This window comes from Notamacropus eugenii, chromosome 4 (assembly GCF_028372415.1).
Source record: "Notamacropus eugenii isolate mMacEug1 chromosome 4, mMacEug1.pri_v2, whole genome shotgun sequence".
Taxonomy (NCBI): Eukaryota; Metazoa; Chordata; class Mammalia; order Diprotodontia; family Macropodidae; genus Notamacropus; species Notamacropus eugenii.
In genome coordinates this window covers 134,260,506-134,286,561 of record NC_092875.1, presented here as the reverse complement: position 1 = coordinate 134,286,561, position 26,056 = coordinate 134,260,506, and the positions used below count along the sequence as shown (strand labels likewise).

The window sequence follows — 26,056 nt, the reverse complement described above, 5'->3', positions numbered from 1 at the left end:
CAGGTCATACCTTTTAATCACAGGTGTACTTCAGGGTACTGTCTTGAATCCCTTTTCCTCTCTTTCTTCACTTGGTGATCTCATCAGCATCCGTGAATTTAATTACCATTTCTATGCTAATGATTCTTAAAAATCTACCTATCCTGTCCCAAACTCTGCTGACCACTAATCTCACATCTCTATATGCTTTTCAAACATCTCAAACTAGATGTCCAACAGACATTTTAAATTCAATATATCCCAAAGTGGAACTTGTGATTTTTTCCCTAAGCTCTTCTGCCCCAACCTTCCCTATTACTCTAGAGGGCAACACCATCCCTCAGGCTTGGAACGTTGTAGTGATCCTGCATTCCTCACTATCTATCACTCTCCATATACAATCTATTGACAAGGTCAGTCAATTTCACCTTTACATCTCCTCCATATACCCCCTTCTCTCCTTTGGTATTTCCAACAGTCTAGTGTAGACCCTCATCATGTTCTTCATGGATTATTGGAATAGTCTGCTGGTGTGTCGACATTCCTTAAGTCTTTCTCCATTCCAATCTATCCTCCATTCAGCTGCTCTAGGGATTTTCCTAAAACTCAGTTCTGATCATATCCTTCCCCAAATTCTGTACTCCACACACATTCAACAAACCCCTGTGGCTTCCTATGGCTTATAGGATCAGTACAAATTGCTCTTTTGGCATTCAAAATCCTTCAAAACTTAGCCCCTTCCTGACATTCCTACCTTTTCTTACATCTCCTCCCTGAAAGGTACTCTCTGATTTGGTGACGTTGATCCCCTGGCTTTTCCATGAACAAGGCACTTCATTTCTCAGCTCCAGTCATTTTCTCACACTGTCTCCAATGCCTGGAATGCTTTCCCTTCTTCACTTGGACTACTGACCTCTCTGACTTCCTTTAAATCACAAATAAAATAATTCCACCTTCTACAGCAAGCTTTTCCCCAACTCTTCTTAATTCCAGTCACTATCCTTTATTAATCCTTTCCTATTTACTCTGTATAAAACTTGATTTGTATATATTCATTTTCATGTTGCATTGCCAATTAGATTGTGAGCTCCTTAAGAGTGTAGATTGTGGGGTTTTTTTTAACTTCCTTTTTTATCCTGTGTACTTAGTACATTGCGTGCCCCATAGTATGTCCTTAATAAATGCTTATTAATTGACTGCCTTCTTTACCCCCTCTCCCACTAAACAGGTGTTTGTGTATGTGTGTATCTCTTATTCATCTTTGTGTCTTTGGAGGAACAGGTCAGGGTCTCATGCATAATAAATGTTCACTAAATCTCTTTCAAATTATTGAATTCAATAGCTATGCAATCAGTGAACTGGTTAGTATACTTCACAGAAATGCAGAAAATGTTGTAGTGGCATCTCCTGGAAAAAGGAAAGAACTACTAATCTGTCTATCCATTTCAAAATAGAGTATATAACATTGATTAAAGGAAAAATCCATTCTACCTAAGGGTAACAATTAAGGGAATGATGAAGATAATTGATGTGCATTTTGAACTTTAAGGTTTGCAAAGAGCTTTACAAATGTCGTCTTATTTGAGCCTCATAATAAACCTAATATGTAGCTATTATAAATATCCATTTTACAGATGAGAAAACTGAGTTTCAGAAGGGTAAAGCTACTTGCCCTGGTCATGTGATCCACAAATGCCTGAGGTAGGATTTGGATCCACATTTTATACTATCACACTGTATTCCAGGCTTATTTTTTAAAATGTTTATTTCTCATTTTCTCATTTTTATCATCTTCATTAACTTTCAATCTGGGTCTTTTCTGTAGAGTATGAAGGAGAAAGTACCTGATAAATGTAAACAACAGGATCCTATCTTGAATATATCCAAATCTTTAGCATGAAACCTTTCCTGGTGTCCTCAATTGCCAATATTCTCTATTCAAAACTACTTTGTATCTAACTATTTTTACATATTTATATTAATTTTATGTTTTTGTTCATTTTATATGTATTAATTCTTTCCCCCATTGGAATATAAGTTCATTGTAAGTAAAAGTTGCTTCGTTCTTTATAATTTTATCCCTTGGGTCTAGCAAAGTATTAACAAATAATTGTTGATGGATTGATTAATAGTTTCAAGTTTTTTGGCCCTTTCTTTTTTTTATGATAGCAAGCAGTGATATCCCAAAGCAGAGGGAGATCTAATTGTTCATTCATTCATTCAACAAATAATTACAGGACACACATTTTATGCAAACTACTTTGTGCATAATGAAGCCATCAGAACCAAAAAAAACCACTTAAGTGTATCTGTCCTAAGAGAGGCAGATGAAAATAACTTCCCAAGCTTCCTCTTACCCTCTCAGGAGTAAAGATTATCTGACGTTACTTTTTTTTTTTTTTTTTACTATTTCTTATGCTTGTTTTATGTTTATCTTTAAGTCAGTTTCTCTGACATGCCATTTCCTGTAAATCTAAGCTTTCCTTGAATAAAATTTATGCCCCAAGTTACAATGAGCCTTGTAATTACATTCGAATTAATGTTTACTGTTTTAAAAAAAATGTGCATTTCTTTTTCCCACTAGATTATAAACTGTATTCTGTGGGTTTTGCATTACTTCATGGTGCATAAGATAGTGCTCTATGCAATAAATATGTTGACTGCCTTTCTCTTGGATGTTTTAAATGGCAAATTTCAATGTGAGTTAGAAATATTTTAGAATATGTTATATGAGTAAAACCTAATGAGGTTTTATTAAACTTAAGAACACTCAAATCCTAAAATTGACAAGCAACTCAATTCTAGCTTAAAATTTTTATGAATAAAGGACTGAGCCAACAAACATTTATTTATCTATAATTCTGTGTCAAACACAGCTGTGGTTCATGAATTTGTACATCTTCTGTGGTCTTTATCAATATAGGCTGAGAATAATGGAGAACTATTTTTTTTTGTCTGTCCCTCAACACATTATTTTAGATATTTTGCTCTAGTCTTCTCAGGCAAAATCCCTTCAGCTTTTGTTATTAATTAGCTTTCCTCACATATTTTCTATTACTAAACCTCTTTCACCTGTTCTATAGTAAAATTAAACCTCTTCCCTGAGTCTCTCAGTGCTTGGTAAGCTCAGGACAATTTTTACTAATACAGTGGCCCAACATATGCAACAATGTTATCAATAATTTCTACCTGAACAAGAGTAGGTTGAGGGAGTTACCCAGTACTCCCCCAACAAAAATATTATTGCTGACTTCATATAATTTGTTTCTATACATAATTGCTATTTTTTCAAAATAAATCAGGTTGAAAAAATCATCTACGATTATTTAACTCTACTTCTTATTATTCTATTGACAATTCAAAAGTACTCATTTCATTAGTTTCCCAAATTCATAGATAGGTCTATCCCTGTAACTCAGTATATGAAGTGTGATTATGAAGTAATGAGTCTGGTTTTTTTTCACAAACATATCTAAACTTATAAATGCATTTAAATAAGTGTTGCCTCTTCTAAGTAGGTCATTGGGATATTTCACACAAATGCATTCCATCAATGGCACCACAGCTCCAAATATATTCAAAATATTTTTTACAGTAGTAAGAGCCAGATTATGAGATACATGAGAAAACTGATTCAATTGCTTTATATTCTTCATTTTAAAAACTAAATTATTATTTAGTATTATTATATTATTGTATATTATTATATTATAAATAATTATTTAGTATTATCTAAAGAAATCACCATCTTCTTTACAGGACTGAGGTTTAGACAGTTCCTGGCAATTTCTAAAAACCAAACCTGACCTAAAAAATATGAAGATGTGTCTTTGTTGAGGTTGATCAAGAGGATAAATACTGCTGACTGAGAAACCCATTTCATAAGGGGAACTATAAAAATATTTCTAACAATGATGGCATAATTTAAAATTAATATTTAGCTTATCAAAGTTACTATTTTGAAGGGAATAATTTATGATGAGCATTATCCTTTGTTGTTTTTGTTATAAACAAACAAGTATTTCATTTTCCGCATACATTTCTCAAACCTTTCATGGGTTGATTGCCAATGAGTATCAGAATATCCCTCATCAGAAGGGACCTCAAGTTCCCTAGCCGAGTTTATACATAAAAAGATCTGCAGCATACTCAACAAGTGAGTAGTCATCTTACTTATTCTTAAAAAAAATCATTGCCTCCCCAGCACTTTTGATTTAATTGTCAGAAGGTTTGCTTCTTTATGATGTCCACTCATTACCTTGTTCCCTCCTTTCTCCACTCCGCAGCCAAGCAGAACAAATCTCATTATTCTTCCATGTGGCAGCCCTTTAAATATTTTTAAACTGTTAATGATATCTTAAGTATTCTCTTCTACAGACTAAAGTTCACTCTGTCCCTTCAATTGATCTTCATATATCCTGAGCTAAGGCCCTTTACCATCCGAGTTGCTTTCCTTTTCCAACTTATCAGTATCTTTTATTAAGGCAGAACTGAACACAACATTTCAGACGTGCTGTGACAAATCCACAGTACAGTTAGGACATTACAACTCTAGTAATTGACCATTTTTGTATGATTGTGTTGACAAACCAACAATAATAAGGTTGTTCATTGAGATTACTGAATTAGCCTTCTAGTACTTACCTATGAAAATGACATTCCTAAAGTGCAGATATAACCATGTAGCTCCCTGTTCAATAAACTGCAATGACTCATTATTGTTTCTAGAATCATAAAAATCTCTCTTATGACTTTTAAACCCTTTCATAACCTGAACCCTTCTTACCTTCGCAGTGTTTCTACAACTTAACTCCCTCCACATACTCTACAACTCAGTGACACTGGACACTGTGAGTGCTGCACTTCCAAGACAATCCATCTCCCTGCAATACATGTTCCCTAGCTGTCCCTGTCTTCCTGGAATGTTTTCCCTCCTTATCTCTGCCTCTTAGCTTTCCTGGTTTCCTTCAAGCCTTAGTTAAAATTCTACCTTCTGCAAGAACATTCTTCCACCTCCATTTAATGTCAACATCTTCCTTCTGAAATTATCTCCAATTCATTCTGAATATATCTTATTCTTATTGTGTGTGCATGTGTATCTTGTATAATTTTGACTATTATCATATTGTTCATGTTATCATCTCTGTTAGCCTAGAGGTGTCTCATATCTCCTCAGATCATTTCCCCATCTGTATGATTTCCTCATTCCCCCCATGCCATAAACTACATCTCAAACCTGTTTTTCAGTTTATTTTATGTGGTGTTTCCACCATTAAAAGGTAAGCTTTTTGAGGTCAGAGACTATCTTATGACTTTCATGGTATTGGCAGCACTTAAAGGCATAGTGACTGGCATATAGTATGTGGTCCAAAATAATTTCAGAAATCTTCAAAGTTTCTACTGCAAGGTATCATTGTTTTAACTATTTATACAAGTCTAATTCTATTTTAGGAAAAATCAAGATGAAGTACACCAGACTAGGGATCATCAGAGCCTATTTTATATTAACACTAGGTAGGAAGTAGCTATCTGAAATCCTGGGAAACTGTCTTGTCTGATTGAATACCACTATGAAGGGGTCTCTTTGCAGAAACATTATGTAATACTCCTAAAAGCAAAGTTTCATTTGCTAAGTAAATAATTTATCCCAAGAGAATTTATACAGCTCTTTATCTTACACTGAATTTGTCAAATGTCATCTTCAGGAATTAACATTTAGTAGGGTGCTACTCATGATGTACTCTATTAGGACTGTACTGAGCAAGGGAAGGAAGTGTAATGTACTTTATTTATCTAGCTTTCTATCTATTTATTTACTTGCTTCCTTATTTACCAGGAGAGATGCTCAAAAGAAAAATCATCATCAGTGGTTTCCAAAAGCATTCCAGGATCATTTCATTATCAGTCGAACAGGCTATCATCTAATGTAATTTATCTTTGCCACATATCATATTACATTTTTCTGTATTTTTAAGAATGCAATATAATAAAATTTGAAGTTAAGCAGATTACAGTGACTTTTTAAAAAATATCATTGATTCAATAAATATGTCCCTTGCATTCAGTAAGCACTTAATAATTACTTGTTGATTGGCATGTATTGACTTCCTATTATAGGAAATGTTCTGTACTAAAAGCTGGGAATATAATAAGTTAGACATTACTCTAATAGTGAAGAAACTTATAATTTAATAAAAGAGGGAAAACGTAAATAAATAACTATGATATGAGAAAGTATGAGATATAAATGCAACATAGACGTCTGGGTAAAGTGCCTTAACCAACTGGAAAAGGAAGAGGTCACATGGGGAAGGGATGGTGTTTTGTGAGAGAACACCAACAAAGTTGATCTAATGGTCTTTTTAAAAATCCTTATCCTTCTTGAACTCTGCAATATCCAATAGTCTTATCCATTACCTCCTCCTTGAAATTCTCTCTGGATTTTCCTGCTCTTTAGATCTCCTCCTTCATATCTGAGCACTCTTCAATACCCTTTGCTTCTTCAAAAAGCATATCATGCCCCCTAACTGTAACGATATGATTAGAGTTTGTCCTAGATTTTCATTTCTTCTCTCTTTATAACTTGATTTCACCTACCATGGATAAAATTACTACTACTACTACTACTACTACTACTACTACTACTACTACTACTACTACTACTACTACTACTACTACTGCTACCTAACATTTATATGGTGCTTTAGGTTTTGGAAAACACTTTGCAAACATTATTTCCTTTTATCCTCACAATATTTCTGAGAATCAGGTGCTATTATTATGCTAATTTTGTATATGAAAAAACCAAGACAGACAGAAGTTAAGACATTTGCCCAAGGCCACACAGCTACTAAGTGTTTGAGGTCACATTTGAACTCAGTGCTTCCTGACTCCAGATCCAACATTCTGTCTAGTTTGTCACCTACCTTCCATATTTATTTATCAACTCTATGTACACGATTCTCCAGACTTTCGGATGCAACATTTTTCACTCTCCTGAGTTCTACTCTCACAATGCCAACTATCCTTTAAATATTTCAGACAGGATGCATAATTGATATCTCCAATTAATCTTATCCAAAACTGAACTTATTATCTTTCCCAATAAGATCTTCCTCTTTTCAGAATTTCCCTTTTGCTATTTAGGATACTACCATCATTCTTTCAGTTTCTCAGGTTCAAAGTCTTAGCATTATCCTTTCCTCTTCTCACGCCATATATCCATTTGGCTTCTAAATCTTGTCATTTCACATCATGCCCTTCTGTCTCCTCTCTACAAATACAACCATCACCTAGTTCAGACCTATTTGCCAGAGCCTCCTAATTGATTTCTCTACTTCATGACTATGACCTCTCCAATCCATCCTCCACATACCTGTCAAATTGATTTTCCTAAAGTGCAAATTTGACCAGGTCACTTTCTTTACTCAATGAATTTCAATGGATCTGTACTGCATCAAGGGATCAAGTATAAATTCTTCTTGGCATTTAAAGCCTTTTACAACTTGGCTCTAACCTATTGTCCCAAACTTATTATTTACTACTTCTATTCTTACAGTCTTGGGTCCAAAAAACTGTCCTCTTTATTTTTTCTTGTACACAACACTTCATTTTTTGTGTCAGTCCTTTTCCATTGGCTGCTTCCAATGCTTGGAATTTCTTTTCTCTTTACTCTGGCCTCTTCTAATTTTTTCTTTCCTTCAAGACTCAAATGAAGTACAACCTCTTGAATGTAACATTTTCTGATACCCCATGCTCCTTTTTCCCTCCCTCTTAAAAGAAACTTATATTTGTTATTCAGATATTCTGTAGACATTTTTATATAGCACTTTAAGTTTTTCAAGCATTTTATGTATGTTATCTCATGTGATTGTCACAATAACCCTGTGAGGTAGGTGCTTATTCTTAGTTTATTTTACAGGTGAGGAAACTGAAGCAAACAGAGGATAGGTGACTTGAACAGGGTCATATAGCTAGTAAGAGCCTAAGTCAGAATCTGAACTCAGGTTTTCCTGATTCAAGGTCCAGTCCTCCACCCTCTGTATCACTCAGATGCCTTATTTATACACATGTTCTTTCCTTTGATAATATGTAATCTCTTTGAAGGCAAAAACTGCTTTATTATTAGCATTAAGAATGATTCCTGGTTCATAGGAAGCACTAAAAAAGGGTTGTTGATTGCTGGTTGATTGACTCATGGCTCCTGAATTAGGTCCTAGAAGATGAACTGTCAATAAAGACATATGAGAAGTTGTCCATTCCATGTAGAAGAAATAATATAAACAAAGTCGAGGATGTGGGAAGGGACAGCTAGAGAATGGAAGGCAGGATTCAGACTGTCAAGGGCCATGACTTACAGGAGGAAGATTTTGTTTTGTAATTGGTAGGCAACTGAAAAGTCACTGAACATTTCTGTGTAAAGGAATAACACAGGCATAAGGATGTATTTAGTCTGAAAGATGAGTTAGAAAAGAAATAGATTGAAGACAAGAAGCCCAATTATCATGTTATTACAACAGTCTTACCTGAAAGCAGTGAAACTATGATCTGGAATGGTTGCAGTGTGAATGATAAAGGAGGTCTAAATGCTAGAAGCAGTATACAGATAGAATTGATAATACCCGGAAATTGGCCACTTACAGGGAGGGGAGATGAAAGAAGGGAAAGAGTCAAAGATGATCCTCAGAGTCTAAGCCCAGCTGATTGGGAGGATATGGTACAAACAATGAAAATAAAGATATAGACCTGGGAACCATCTGTGTAGAGATGATAATGGATACCATGAAGTGAACAAATTCACTAAGGCAGATAATGTAATTTGATGTAGGGGTTTTGGCTTGGGCAAAATTCTCATGTAGTAGGAGGAGATGGAGCCAGAAAAGTAGAGGAGGTTAGACATGTAGGATGAAAACCATGAGAGCACAGTGCCATAGAAGTGTCTGACCATGGACCCATGAACTCAAACACACTGGTGCTTTGAAAATTCATTTGCATTGTTCCTGCTTTGTACCCAAGGTATCCTCTTTTTCCTGACTGAAGATTCACAACTATAACATCTAAAACTGTCGTCCTTTGTTACATTTTTATTATCTGAAGCCTCATGGTAAAAGGGTTGCATTTTGTGTTGGTCTAAACCTCTATTCTATTTATATTGCTGATGATGCAGATGGTCAAAATACAGACTTAGAGAGTTGCCTGTGTTGATGAGAAGCTAAATAACTTGACTAGGGCTACTCAGCAAGTATGTGCCAGAGGCAAACTTGAAACCAGAGCTTTCTGATACCAATACTGATTTTGTATTCATTGCAACATGCTATTTCCTCATGAGCTTGCACAGAGAAATAAAAATTCAGATAACACAAACAATATTCCTAGAGCTGATCACTGATAAAATTAATTACCACTGAGATATTCTTCTCTGCTCATGACTAACTAGCTTTTAGATCTGACCAACTCTGGAAATCCGGTATTGACATCAATATCTTTGCCAACATGCCTCAACTATAGCCCTCGCCTGGAAATTCCCTCGGTGTCTAGGACTTCTTCATCCTGGAACAATTATCCATGCCTGTGACCTTCTCACCTTGGAACAGCCCTCCTCTGCGCCAACACCCTTCTCACGTTGGTTAGGTCGTCCTGAAACCTCTATTTTGGGTTGAAGCCCAGGCTACTCGACCTTCAAACTCCTCCTGGTTTTGTTTTAGACTTTTTTGACTTTGTTACCATGATGCAGCTACAGTCTCACTCTGGAACTGCCCTCAGTGCCTGTGAGCCTCTCATTCTGGAATATCTCTCTGCCAAGCCATCTGTCTTTTTACTCTGCTGAGTTCCACCCAGGGCCTCCATTTTGGAGAAGGACCTGAGCCAATCACTGTCCATTCTCCTCTAGATTCTGTTTTTGACTTTTTGGATTTTAATACTGTATTCCCCTTCCCCTATTATTTATTTTGTTGTGTCTCTGGAACTTACCACAAGTGCCTAGCACATAGTAGGTGCTTAATAAATGTTTATTGACTGATAAAATGTAACACAGAAGGCAGAGATAATCTTTCTATTTGTACAGTGCTTAGCAAAGTGCCTGGCACATAAATGCTTAGTAAATGCCAGTTGCCTACCTGTTCATTCATTCATTCAATATATAAATAATTATTAAGTACCTACTATGAGTCAGACATTGTGCTAAATGCTAGGTATACAAAAAAAGAGGTAAAAGATAGTATCTGCCTACAATAAGTTTACAATCTAATAGATCTGTTAATCACTTGTAGAATGATGATTCCACAATCAGAATCCAGCTTGCCTTTCCCATCTTTTTATATATTCCTTCCCTTCACATACACTATGGTGACAACTAAATTGACCTACCTACTTCTCCTTGAAGTGTTTCATTTCCTGTCTCTCTGCCTTTGTACTAACTGTCTCCTGTGCCTGAGGTGAGACATTCATCTCAGACGCTTGACACTCATTAGCTGTGTGACCTTGGGCAAGTCACTTAACTTCAATTGCCTCATCCTGAGTCATCTCCAGTCATCCTGATGAACATCTGGTCACTGGATTCAGATGACTCTGCAGGAGAAGTGAGGCTGGTGACCTGCACAGCCCTCCCTCACTCAATACAAAGTCAAGTGCAAGTCACATCATCATTTCTCTGATGGCATGGTCTTCTTCAGCAATAAAGGACAAATACATGCTGCTGTGCCTAGAATTTACCTCCTCCTCCCTATCAGCAGTTAGTTCTTTCAAGGATCAAGTGAAATCCCACATTCTGCAGGAGGCCTTCCCTGATTTCCCTCATCAGTTAATGCCTTCCTTCCCCAATCTCCTTGTATTGCAATATTTGGTATGTAGATAGGTATACATATGTAGAGATAGTCAACAGTACTTTTAAACCTAAGCACTGTATCCTAGGTATTGTTCCAGGTGCTGGGGATACAAAAATAAAGAATTTCACAACTCCTACTCAGTAGGATCTTATACTCTATATTCTAATGGGGAAGGCAATGTGTGTGTGTGTGTGTGTGTGTGTGTGTGTATACATACACATAATATAAAGATATAGTTCTATACATGTATATATCTATATAGAGACTTTATAGATACAGATAGAGACTTATTATAGATACCTGCTATATATCTATGATCTATATCTATATATTCTTTATAAACATTTCTATACTTCCTGTCTTCCTTATTAGAGTACTAGAGTGTGAAATCCTACTGAGGAGGGATTGTTTCATGCATTATATTTGGATTCCCAGTGTCTAGCAAAGTACCCAGTACATAGTGTTTCAGCTAATAGGTGCCTGGTGACTGACTGATTTAGACATGTGGTAGTTGGATAGAGATATTTTGGATAAACCTACGCAGAATTCCTTTAGCAAAAATTGTTGCAGGCTTATTTCATGTTGTATTCCCTTTCATATAACAGATTCCAAACAAAACTGGACTACAAGCTGTTCTCTATAATAAGTTGTTTTATAAATATTATATATATAATATAAGTTATTCTATAATCTAATGCCTATTTCCATGCAATGGACAGGCAGTTTCTCATGTGAGAAATAAGCTGTCTCTGCATCCTAATGAAAGAAAAAAAACGGAAATTTTTTCCTTTTTTTTCAAGGCCCATTTTTAGAGTCTTTGGGGCAATTAGGTGGCACAGTGGATAGAGTGCCCCAGGCCTGGAGTCAGGAAGATTCATGTTCTTGAGTTCAAATATAGCCTCACATACTTACTAGTTATGTGACCCTGGGCAAGTCACCTAACTGTGGTTGTCTCAGTTTCCTCATCTGTAGAATGAACAGGAGAAGGAAATGCAAACCATTCTAGTGTCTTTGCCAAGAAAATCCTAAATGAGTTCATGAAGAGTAAGACACAACTCAAACAACTGAACAACTAAAAGATAAAATATATTCTGAGAAAAGAAAAGATGTGTATATGAATAAATATATGCATGTGCACATACATGTCTGTATATTTATAATTACCTGTGTATACATTTATGTGTGTATGTGCATATAAGTATAAATGCACTATCATTTGAAGTGAGGTTCTAACAATTAGAGGAATTAAGAAAAGTGTACTAAAGGATGACGCTTAAAGTGGAGCCAGAGGCACCGAGAAGCAGAGGGAAGGAGGAAGCTCACTCCAAGTAGGTGATACAGCCTGTATTAAGGGGCAGAGGTGGAGATAGAGAATGTGGTCCACAGGAAGCAGTAAGTAAGCCATTTTATCTGGTGAATATGTGAGGGGAGGTAAGATGTAGTCAGTCTGGAAAGATAGGCAAGAGTGGGACTTGGAAAGGTTTTAACTGCCAATGAAGGGACTTTCTGGATAAAAGAATACTATCCTAAAGCATGTGCTTTAGAAATAATAATTTGGCAGCTGCAAGGCGAATGGATTACAGAGGGAAAAAAATGATTAGAACTCTGTTCTTTGATCCTCTCTCTCTCTTCCTCCTCATCGTCCTTCTCTTCATCCTCCTGTTCCCTCCGCCCCTCTCCACATGCATGCAATACGTGTATATATGTATATATATAGTATATATATGTATGTATGTATATTTATGTGTGTATACATGTGTGTATATGTACATATACACACATACATATAAATACATGTCAACTGTCCAAATCTATGCAGCCACGTTAAACAGTATTTATTAATCAAATTTATCAGAACAGCTAGATATTCAGACATCATAGTAAATTAGCATGAAAGGCACATATAATCAATAAAGAGGTGGAATTTTCGTGTAGTGAAAATGGATAACAGATGGCCAACCCACACAAGTGTTGCATTGCTATCCACAAAATATTAAAAGATGTAGAGGCAGGCTGATATGACATTGGACAAGTCTGCTTTTCATGAAAGGACAGTTACAAGAATCACCTCACAATAAGAAGGCTTACATGGTTTGAACTCCATAACAATAGAGGGAATACTCATGTAAATTAGATTACAGATCCAAGAGAATATGGATATAAATAAACGAACCCAGTCATTAATATGGAAAGCAAATCTGCCCATATCTATGTGTTTATCTTAATACAGAGAATATATGTGTATAGGTTTATATAGCATGTACATATATATGTATTTGTGTGTGCATGTACATGCATATTTTATCAAAACATACAAATACATGTATATACATGCATATTTATACAATATGCATATACACATGTCATATGTATACTACGAGGAATATCTCAAAAGTCCTAGCACAATTTTGAGCTTTAATAAGCTTGAATATCTTTTAAAAAGCAAGACTAATGGAACACTGCAGACACGTGTATTCCTCTCTATATGCATGCATATTTTAAGAATGATACTGAATACAAAATGATACAAGGAACAGCACATAACATAGTCTTAACCACCTTTCTAGTTTTCCTATACTCTACATCCTGCCACATATTCTTCTATCCAAAGGCATTGACATTCTTCCTATTACACAAACGCGACATTGCATCTCTCAGTTTCAAAAAGTTTCTCTGAATGTCCCTCATGCCTAGAAAGTTCTCACTCCTTTTATTCATCTCTGACTTTCCTAACTTCCTTTAAGTCCCAACTACAATTCCATCTTTTATAGTCAGCCTTTCCAAACCCCTTTCCAATCTAGTGCCTTCCCTCTCTTAATTATTTCCTATTTATCCTGTGTGTGGCTTGTTTGTACTTATTTGCTTGCTTATTGTCTCCCCCATTAGACTGTGAGCTCCTTGAAGGTAGGGACTATCTTTTGCCATTTTTTTGTATTCTCAGCACTTAGCATAGTAAGTGCTTAATAAAATGCTTATTGACTGACTGACAGACAGCATGGTACCCAAGAAGTCCTGAGTTCAAGATCCACCTCTGACACATAGTAACAGGTTAGCCAGGCAAGTAGTCTCTTAAGCTTAGTTTTTCAGTGCTCTAGGCTCATCTGTAAGAGTGTAAGTTGCATATAGATGCAAACATATGCCCAGTGATTATACTGATACAGGGAATATTTGATGAAGAGATTCTAACTAAAAAGGATGATTAGCGCTTTCTTTAAACTTAGATTATTACAAACTTACACAGAGCACTGAAAGGTCAAGTGATTTGCCCAGGGTCATACAATCCCTATGTGCTAGAAATGTATTTTGCGTAGAGGATATCTTGCTTGGTTCTTAGCCTAGTTATGCATTGGTCATATTATATCAGATTATGTCATCATATCATGAATCATATATATATATGTGTATGAACATGTATACATTTATAAATACAATGTGTATATGTATGTAGTAACTAGGTGTGGTGCATACAGTGCCAAGCCTAGAGTTAGGAAGACTCATCGTTTTGAGTTCATATCTAGCTTCAGCTGCTGTGAGCGTGAACAAGTCACTTAATCCTGTTTGCCTTAATTTTCTCATCTATGAAATGGGCTGGAGAAGGACATGGAAAACCACTCCAGAATTTTTGCCAAGAAAACCCCAGTGAGATCACTAAGAGTCAGACACAAGTGAAATAACTGAACTAAAACAAATATATGGATGGGTAATGGCATGTATGTGTGTATATGTATATGTATATGTATGCATACATAATCTATACTCACATGCATACATTATATGTGTACATGTGTATGTATATAGAGATATATGTCTGAGTATGTGTGTGGATACACACACTCATATGTTTGTTCATCTCAACAGTTGTAATTGCCACAAAATGCATCACCAGCTCGTCATCATTCTAGTGATGAACTCCATTATACTAAGTCTAAGGGTCTGAGTGCATTAATGTTCCTATGATTTTGGTGTTTTAGGACTTAACCAGTGAGGAAACTCCTTCTACTTTTGTAAATCTGTGACTTCCCGAGTTAGAAATCTCCCTGACAGCACTGATATGTGAAATATCATGACCAGGATCATGTAGCCAGCCAGTAATAATGAGCCCATGTTTTCATTACTTCAGGCTGGCTCTATATGACCTACAGCATAATCAGTCTCCATTCACTCGTATTCATGAAAATGTTCCTTCAACTGGACTGGACACTATTACCTTCTACTTATAATTCCTTTGCTCAGAATCTTATTATTATCATCTTCCAAGGTACTCATTTTGTCAATCTTCTTTAAACTTAGTCTTTTCAAGTTTACCTTTTCTCAAAATGCTGTTTGCTAACATATCTCATGATCTGAGAAGAATAAAAATAAAAGATTGAAAGAAATCTCATTATAAATGTTAAAATTATCAAGCACCATTTACACTTTTGCTTCAGTCATATAACCTTCTTGCTTTACTAATCATGTTATACAAATGATGATGCTAAAAGCCAAAAAAATTAATGAACTTGTACAGGGTTATTTAATTTGTGTAGCCCAGAATGATTGACAGCCTGGTCTAATAGCTATTCTGTGTCTAGTTAACTAGCATTTAAAGCCTCAGAGAATTCAGATTTTGCAAACATTCCAAAGGCATTAGGAATGGGTTGCTAATTAGCTTTCTCTCTATTCTACTGACCCTTACCTTTTGGAAGCAAATTCTGGGCAAGAAAAAAAAGTGACTTTTGGGAAATAAATTGATAGACCTGGAATTGTACCAAGAACTTTTTTTCCTAAGGGCATTCATGACACTTCATTCTTGAAATGATGATAAATTACAGATTGCTCAAGCATCTCTTTCATACAATATGATTTTTATTTTTTCACATATTCTTAGTGTTATAATTATAAAAATACCTCCATTGAAACAACTCTCAAAGACCATGTACTAAGTCATAGAAGAGTTGCAATCTGCATTAGTATAGGGTACGGCCACACTGCTGAAACTATAAATTAATTAAAGTATCAGAGATAATATCTAGAAGATTTCAAAAGTGGAAATAAAGAATTAGGTAGGACATTGCAGGAAAAAGGCAAGTCAGATTGACATATATGAGTTAATAAAATGAAATTTAAAAACATAAGCCTTTGTACTAGCACCAGGAAACCTCTAGTTTTTATATAATCTATTCTATAAAAGTCTCTGTCTCTGTCTGTCTCCGTGTGTGTGTGTTTGTGTGTGTACCTGTGTGTGGGTGTGGGTGTGGTCTTCCTTATGGGTGGGCTATTAGCAGAAAATGCATTATCAGTTGGATGACTTTATGGTGATGAGCTTTACCATACTAAACCAGGTTGGCAGTTGGAAGACAGACACAAAATAAGTCACTCTGCATATTTGAGGTATTTCTCCTTTGATAGAACCTAGTAGATCTTATACTGTGTCACCTTTGAGGTTTTATGGATTTCTTATTATGGGAACGCACCCCAAATGAATTACATACACACATACACATACATACGTATATACATATATACGTATGTACTTCTGTATGTATGAAGTAATCGATTTGACTGGTTTTGTTATTTGCGTTGCTGCTATATAAATGAGATGAATGAATATGTAACACATAGTTTCACGTTCTAAAAAGTAGAATATCATTTTCGTGACACAGACACATACATAAACACATTCACAAGCTGAAACTGCCAGTGAATGTTATTAATCGCTCTAGTTCACTCAGTGACCCAACAGACTTCAGAAGAGATGGCTGACACCTCCGAGTTTGTGATAAAGGAAAAAAAATGCCACCATGAAACAACGTTCATTTTTCTATCCTTATTCTCCAATACCTATTGGAACTTAGATTATTTTGCTGTCTAAAGTTGAGACGGTTAATTTTCTGAATAATTTAAAGATAACTTAGTGATGTAGCAGATCTATACATGTACACAATAGCTCTCTTAAGAAAAAGAATAAAAAGTATTCCTTGTAAAAAGTCAATTAGATGTAGCCATTGGAAAATGAAATAACAAATATAACTACACAAATGTAGCCACTTAGTAAACATTTGTTGCATATGATTGCATTTAATTGAGGGATAACAACAAGGAAATCCACTCTAGATTTTATACCTTTATTAAGAAAAAAACAACATTTTGCCCCAGCGGTTTTTAGATGCTTTGATTTTAAGTATCATCTCTATATTTAAAATCCTTAGTTTCAGAGTCTCTCCCATGAATTCCAATTCCACATCCTCAATTGCTTATTAGATAATTCAAACTGATGTCTCAAAGACACATAGAACTCAACATTTCTAAAACCTCAACTTGTTACTTCTTTTCTTAAATTTATCCATCTTCTGAACTGTCTCATTTCTGTTGAGAGTACCAGAGTCCTTCATAGTATCTAGGTTTACAATTTTAGTACCATCTCTAGCTCAATTACAATCCCTCAACATAGGTTGTGAAAAGATCTCTTATTCCTTAACATCTTAAGTATTCATCTCCTCTCTACTGACACAACCACCACACTCATTTAGGTATTCACCTCTCACTCCGATTACTAAAATAGCTTCATAATTGTTTTCCCTATTCTAAGTCATTCTACAATTCAAGCTATCCTTCATGTAGCTTTGAAAGTGATTTTGCTAACATGCAGGTCAGATCACATCACTATTTTACCCAAACTCTAGTGACTCTTTATTACCTGCAAAATTAAATACAAAACCCTTAGCTTTCATTAAAGCCCTTTACAACCTGACCCTTCAACCTACCTTTCCAGTCTTATCCCATATTATTCACCTTCATGTACACTATAGTCCAGTCAAACTGGCCTATGTGTAGGTCACATCTCTGACCTCTTTTTATCCGTCTATATCTTTATATCTACCCACACAGTATAACAGATATATGCACACATAATTCCAATCAATTATAAATGCACATCAATACACACTCTCCAATATGCACACATATATTATACACATATTTCATCTAAACTGCCAACTGCCAACATATGAACAATTTAATATAGGACAATCATTTATGAAAACACACTGAGATTATTCAGTTAATATTTCCCAATACCTACTTATACCAGCTATTTTTTTCATAAAAAGAAACTACAAGTTTCAAATCAATGAACAGGTAGTTGAAAACAAACCAGCTATTCAGTAACCTCACAATCTGCTTAGCTATGGCATATGTAAGAATTATATATACTATACATTGATCATAGAATTTCAGGAAGTAGTCCAGGAGTGCCAGGTGACAGAAGTAAAACAAAGAAGAATAAGAAATGATCCTTGACTCATGCAATTTATATTTTAGTTGGAAGATGAGATGTTCAAAAGGTATATGCCTGACAATATTACCTTCCTGCTCAAAACTCTTCATTAGCTCTACAATTTCACATTGGTCTCCCTAATGAGCTCAATGTGCCATCTCTTGTACTCAATATCTGATCTGCCTCGTTACATTTACACAAGTTATTACTCATGCCTGAACTCCTTTCCCCCTTGTCTCCACCACTTAGAATCCTTATTTTCCTCAAAGGATCCACCTTAATTTTCCTTCTACATAATGTATTGTACTCTCTTTGTGGTAGAATGTACACTATTCAAAAGCAAGGATCATTTTATTTCTGTCTTGAACTCCAAGAAGCTAGCACTGCCTTATACTTAGGTGATTAATAAATGTTTTTTAATTTAATAGAAATTGAAATATAACTACATACATGATATGTAAAAATAATTAGAAAATATGCAATATTATTCAAATGCAGAGGATAGAAGGATTACTATGAATTAAAGGGGAAAAGGAACATTTTATAAAGTGAGTTCACATTTGAACTTGAGTTGTTGGGTAAGAAATAGGCAAGTAGAATTGGGAGAGAACTGTATAGCAGGAATAGGGAATAGGATAACCTAAGGCATAGAGGTGGGAAGGCATGTAGTACCTTTAAAGAGTAGCGATTACTGTCATTTTGGTTTGAGTTTAAATGAAAGTATGTGAAACATGTTAAGAAAACAAATTATAGTCATATTTTTGGAAAATTCAAGGACATTCTTGAAAGTAAGGAAAATATAGGACTCAATTCAAAACATAGCAGAAAGTCATTGAAAGTTTTAGCACTCTTCTATATAGTACGATTGGAGAAGGAAAATTAATTTGGCAACAACGTATAATATAGATTTGGAGGTTGGATTCAAGGAGACTTGAAGCAGGTCGACCAATCAGAAGTCTATCAAAATAGTCTAGGCAAGGAATAATATAGATCTTTATGAGAGAGATAGCAGGTATGTTTAGAGAGAGAGTATGGAAAGAAATCAGGAATTAGTAACTTTTTAGATAACAGAATGAGGTAGAGATGCCTTAAGTGTTTTGAATTTAGGCGGCTAAATGAGTGTTGTTACTACCTACCCTAACTGGGAATTGGTAAGATGGCAAAGAATTTAAGAACCTGGTTTTTGTACTGGTTTAGGTGCCAGGGTATCCAAGAAATATCTGTAGGTTGGAAAAGAAGTTGACTTAGGAGTCATCTCAAGAGAGGTCATTATTGCTTCCCAATGTTTTGAGCTGGAAGGGATAGTGTAGATTATTTACCCCATTCGTCGTATGGAAGAAGAAACTGAGGTCTAGAGAGGTAAAATGGGTCTTAATTTGACTAAAATCACAGACATATCCACATATACATATGTGTATACACAAGTGTGTGTGTGTGTGTGTGTGTGTGTGTGTGTGTGTGTCTGTATAGTAAAGGACTTCTGAAGCTACCACTTTACCCTCCCTTATATACCACATTGTATTCTTTCTACAATACAGCACTGGCTTCTTGTCAATGAACTTGCCACATTAAATTAGCTTTCTGAGAGAGAGTAAAGAGAAAATAGAGAACCAACATAAAACTACTTGGAAATTCCAATATTTAAGGGGGCAGGGGAAGGACAGTATTAGATGGAATATACTTCAAAATGATTTGTTTTATACTTTGATGAATCTTAATGTCCAAAGGAGTTGTGGTATTATTTTGTGCCTTTTTTTTTATGTTTGTGTGCTTTTCCAATTTGAACATGGCTTGTTCTTTCCATAGAATGCTTTTACCTATTTGAAAAAAAAAATTTCTTTTCTTAAAGGTAGCGTTAGAGATCAATTTGGAAGCCTTTTTCTGATGTATATGAGGTTTGTTCTTCCATAAATTCAGTTTTAATAGCCTTAGATAAAGAACTAACAGGCCACCATGCCATCAAAAATCATAAATGTGCGTATGATGCTTGTGTACACATGTGAAACGAAGATCAATTTGCACAAAAATGTGGATATAAAAACTGGAAACATCTGATTTTAATACATGAAGGGACTAATAATACAATTTTAGTATTCTGGTATCCATATGTATATGATTTAGATGGTCTATTTTTTAGATATACATTCCAAAGGCAAATAGATGGGTAACTGCGTTATTGATTCTGACACGAATTACTCTGAAATTTTGAGTAACTTCTGCTGTAAAATTTTGGTATATCCTTCATAGTTGAATGATTAGAACTTACGGTTCAACAGAAGGGAATATTCTAACGTATTTTCTCCATAGACATAATTCTAGATTACTGAATTGTATGTGAAATATCCCCTGCTTTCTTACATATTGAGAAAATGTAATCAAGTTGTAATAAAAATTGGAGAAAGTTCTTAATGATGCAAATAAGTGTATGAGAAAGAGTTACAGTGGCATGTTCAACACAGGTGCTACCAATGAAAGAAAAAAAATAACCATCATACAATTGTTGACAGCAGAAGGTGGTTGTTACATGAGAAATGGTTTTGTGGAAATAAAATGTGAATATAAGAATCAGAACAAAACAATGCATAATAAAATATCATTGCAATAGGATATAAGGAAGAGATTGAAAAAATAAAATCTAATGAAGAAAATAAGAAAGTGTGAAAAGTCAACTATCAAAATCAGAATATCATATCAAAAGAAAAATTACACTAGTTGGTTTCAGCAACAGAAATTGTCATTTTTCTCATGTGTATTAGATGTGGAGTACAGAGAGCATTCATCTTCATATACAAATATGCAGGGAAAATGTGCATGATTGTACACCAGAAGATGACTTATAGAAGAAAGGCTACACCTGTGATAAATATTCTTGATCATGTTTGCTACTCTGAGGCATCACTTAATGCAAATTAAAATGAACATACCTGCATATTATACTAGGGAAGTGGCCTTTGAAATCTTCTAAATTTTTCGTATAGTCTCATTTGGAAATTTTCTCCTGGGAAACCCATATATCTGCTGTCTCTGACCAAACTATAACTAATACCTTATTCTTAGTGTATTTTTTTTCATGAGCCTCATTTTCAGCACATTTTAGGTTGGGAAAAAAAAAGGAGAAATCAACCTAACATAGCCAGATTTTTGTATTGTAAATTTTTCTAGACAAAATGATAATCAACTAAAAATTTAATTGTGAATATTTAATGTATTAGGAAACAAACATATATATATGTATACATACATATATTCCACATGTCATTTCATTTGCTACAAAATTGGCATGTGTTACTATACAGTGTCTGTTATAATGTCATTTCCCAATATTTGCTACCTTTCACTATTTTTAGTTTCTCCTATCCTCAAAATGGAGTTAGAATCCTTTTGGAAAGTACAGAAAACATTTGTCTCATTTCTCCCTTTAAAGTGTCTGACTACAGTAATATAGATCTACTTAGATTATTTCACTCCTGCCAATCAAATTGATTTATTGGAAATTTGATACAAATGATGGATTGCTTATATTTTCAAGGATTGCTATCAAGTGGGATGCCAGTGCCTGAGTGCAGTTTTGTTTGGATTTAGGAAATCTGGGAAATAAGCTCCTCAAAATACTTCTCTAGAAAATTAAAAATGAGTAAAGATGGCTTTTGAGAAGAAGCTTTAGAAACCACTCATAAATATGATTTTCAAAAGAGAGAAATAACTAAAGAATACTGTTTTATACTAAAGCTTTTTCTTTTATCATTAATTATTAGCTTTTCATTTCTTTTAAAAAACTGATTTTGTCTCTTCTTTTTCAATAATAATTTATATAGAGTAGAAAAAAATCTGTTGCTTTTTACATCTCACTGGCAATGGATGATCAATTTCATAAGCTATTTTCATAACTCTGAGTTGCCCAGCAAAATAGTTACTCTTAATTCTTCCCTAAATTAATTGATATTCTGATTATTAGGTTTTAATAAGTATTAAAATCCAATAAACACCAGAAAATTAACATGTATGTTAAGGATAAGGACAAGATCATTTAAAAATTTTATTAAAATAATGGACATTTATAAATAAATATTCTATTATCATTGCTCTATTTCCAGAAGTAGAATGGAATGATTTCAGCTGAAAAATTCCAAGTGATCAGTTCCCATGGTAAGGAAAGATTGTCCTGAGAAATGCAGGGCCAGCAACTTGTGGACTTTTCTGCCATCCATTTTTCCACTTGGAGCATGCAGGGAGCTATTGGGATCATGCCATCTTTCAGTTAGATAAATCCTACCACTCTGAGTGCTGACCCACCTCAAGTTGAACATTTGACATGGTATTTATTCTCATCCTCCACTCTCAAAGAAGTAGATTTACCTAGTTTCTGCAGTGCCCAAAAGTGATGAAAGTATTCATTGGAAACTGAGCAGAGACAAAGTTTAATACAACTTAGGTGCATTATGAATGTAGTTTAACAGATTCAAATTAGTATGCACTAGGCCAATGGGTTTTAATGTGGAAATCTAGAATTATAAAACTGTACTGAGTTCTTTTAATTGCTCTATGGAAATTTACTTTAAAATAAATGTTTTCTAATATTTTGAAACTTCTCTTTGGAGAAAATTCAAAGTACTGCAAGATAATGCCTTCAAAGCATTTTCTTACTCTCATATTTTATTTTCTCCACAAATATATTTGAAAATAATCACCCTGAATTCTTGCAAGTTTTTTATGTAGTTTTATTTTCTTCCTGGAGTTACCTTTCATTCTCTACATAAATTTTTCTCTTCTAAGTTCATGATCTGGTACTTGTAATGTTGTGCTGTACAGTGTGTTTCATAGGAGGAGTTGCTGACACATAAATTACATTTAATGATTTCTATTTTTAAGTAAGGGCACAATAAGCAAGAGTACATAACTGAGAAAGCTGAGGGGAGGGAATGAGATTTCCAGTTAAATGAATTTTATATAACCTGAAATCCAGGAAAACACTTAGTCTAATCCCATTTAATTGACTTAAAAACGTTAAATTCACTACATTAAAATTGCAAAGACACTGCACTAAAAAGTTAACTAGAGACTTGTAAGTTGTTTTTTTAACCAGATGAATGGAAAATGTAACTCTGAAAAAAGTTTGCAGTTTCCTAAAGAATAATTGGTGGACTACTGAGAATGAAATGCGTTATTTACGTTAATACTTGGTAGATAAAATAGACTAAGCAAACAAGTAATGCTGAACACCATAGAAGCTATTTGCATTAGTACTTAATCTTCATAATGATCTTGTTCTGAACAGTGAGATTTCCAAACTGGTGTCTTGGATGTTTTTATTCTATTTAGTCAAAATTAGGCCTGTTAATAAAAATGGTGGATAAGAATCCTAATGAGGTTAATTAAATTAACAATAATAAAAAGTACATATGAAAATCCATTGCAATTGATTAAAAGGAATTCAATTTTGTATTGTGGGTATCTTGTGTTATTTTATTGAAACAGCTTTCTTGTCTCAGTTCTGCAACACTATAAAGAAGTATAGCTATTCCATCAGCTACATGTTATTTTTAGAATTCTAAAGGTCTCTCTATCCTCCATATTGAGTTACAAAAAAAAATTCTACAATTTGGTAATTATCATGTGGTTCCCTCAGTAGGAAAATGAGCATTTTGGCATATTCAAATTACCCCCTCTCTAAAAGAAAGCGACATTTCTCCTCTATCAGGACAAGCAGTTGTATTTACCAAAAATTCCTTATACACTCTAGAAAAAAGAAGGCCTTCCATTAAGTATACCTTGATACGGGGCACTAAATCCACGGTAGCGGTGGTTGCTGTCTGTGACAAAATGCAGCCGCAGCCAGTTTTTGTTGCTGATAATTGGAGGTGGTATATTCATTCCAGATAACCTAAATTATGAAAGAAGACAAAAAATATAAATAAAGGCATTCAATAGCACTGTTTACTTTATAGTACCATAGAATTAAGTCTCCTACCCTGGTATAATATATGTTCCATGATACTCAAGTTCAAATACACAATTCAAGTTCAAATGCACAAAAATAATGCCTTACAACAGACTAGTGCTTCTAAGGAAAAGTAATATTATACATTAGGTGCACAGAATTACTGTACAAGTGAGAAAATAAGAACTCCTTCTGATTGGAAAATCATGTTCAATGTCAATGTGTGCCCACTTATCTTAATGATGAATAGACATGGGTAAGGAGATGGATATTCTTTCTTAAGGTAGAAGAAAAGGCAATGCAAAAATATCTTTCTATAGAACAGGGGTTTTTGTTTAGGTTTTTATGAGGCCTGTGGTTTCAATTGATAGAGGGAAGTCCCACTCTGGAAATTTTTTGTATTAGTTCAGAATGACCATTGCTCTACAACTTAATACTTGTGGAGTTGCCTGGGGGAATGGAGAAGTTAATGAACTTGACCACAGTCTCATAGCCAGTATGTGTCACAGGCAGGACTTGAACTTGAATTAAGTTCTGAATCTGATAAAGTGCTCTACCTCTATACCACCCGATCTAATTAGAGTGGATATCCAACGTCAAATCATTTTCTCCACATAGAAAGAGAGCATGATTTCTTACAACAAGGAAAACTTGGAAAGCTGGTGATATTTTGATCCCCCAATATCAACTTCCTAATAACTTTCTATCATATTTCCTAGATTTCTTGATATACAATTTCAAATATTAATCAGTATTTCACTTCAACTGAAGATTTCACATGCTTTGTCAACATTCTGATACTTTTACATTCATTTTTGTACATATATTCTCATAACTAAAAGCAGTTTGTCCATTCCTACATTTTTGAGTCATTAGTATTTCACTGACAACCTTTTTAAAGAAATGCACCCAATTATACCCAATACCCAAAGCAGACTTATTGCAAGATAAAATGATAGCCATATTTTACCCTTTTAAAATGACCTATGCTTTATAAAAGAGATTTCATTTATGGAATATTAATTTAGCTCTTCTTTTTCTCTCTATCCTAATTCTTTAAAATATGCCTAAGTTCTTTTTAACCCTTGAAGGATCTACTTGTTCTTGTTTTTTTAACCAATAACTTCAGTCACTTTCGAACAATAGCTGAAAAAAATATGGAAATATTAATTTAATTTCTTAATCTTTTCTTGACAATCACACTTATTTGCCTTTCTTGTGTTTTTCTTGTTTGGAATGTTGAATGTTCATCTCATCTGTTCTTGCTTTGTTTTTCTTTGATTTATAGAATGCTTCAAATACCTCTGGTTGAAGATCCATAATTCTTACTGATAAATAGGTTCATCTGTGCCTCCACTATATTAGAAAAATTTCCATCCTATGTTTAAGTTGTTTACTTTGCCGTGGGTCTTTGTTAATTTTTCTCTGAGAACTCTGATTTCCAAACCATTTTAAATCTTAACAATTTCTATAAATATTTTATCTGTCTTTAAGTCATTCTGTAGTTTCTTGCTGCCATTTCATAATTTTCATGGAATCTGCAGAAATCTTCTTTTCATTGGAGACTTTTTGGTTTCATTTTATTTAATAGTATAAATACTTGATTAATATGCTGTTTATGACCTTTAAAAATTTATTATTTTCAAATTTTGTCTTTATTTATTTCAATGTCAATTTTTCTTCTTGTGTTCAGTTGTTCAGTCATTTTTCAGTCATGTCCCACATTTCATAACCGCATTTGAGATTTTCTCAGCAAAGATCCTCTAATGGTTTGCCATTTCCTTTCTACAGCTAATTTTGCAAACAAAGAAACTGAGACAAACAAACAGGCAACGTGACTTGCCCAGGGATACACAGTTAGTAAGTGTCTGAACTCAAGAAGAGGAGTGTTCCTGATTCCAAGATAGATATTGTATCCACTATGGTACCTAGCTGTCTTATCTGTTTGGCAGCTAGGGATAAATCCAACTGTCTCTCTTGAATTTTTGTTTTCTAGTATTTTTTTCTTAACCAAAACCTACTCCTCTCTTCCCACCTCACTCTTTGTTTCTCCCATTTGTG

The 26,056-nt window shown here is 34.4% G+C and overlaps 1 protein-coding gene across 3 annotated transcripts in view; it reads right to left on the bottom strand.

The window, feature by feature from the left end:
• CSMD3 (CUB and Sushi multiple domains 3) overlaps positions 1 to 26,056 on the bottom strand; it is a 1,632,969-nt gene that overhangs the window by 1,009,225 nt on the left and 597,688 nt on the right. For all 3 annotated transcript variants that reach the window (XM_072603249.1, XM_072603250.1, XM_072603251.1), the window contains exon 6: positions 23,826 to 23,938. In XM_072603249.1, coding sequence (XP_072459350.1) covers positions 23,826 to 23,938 — 113 coding nt within the window. The remainder of the gene's footprint in view (positions 1 to 23,825; positions 23,939 to 26,056) is intronic.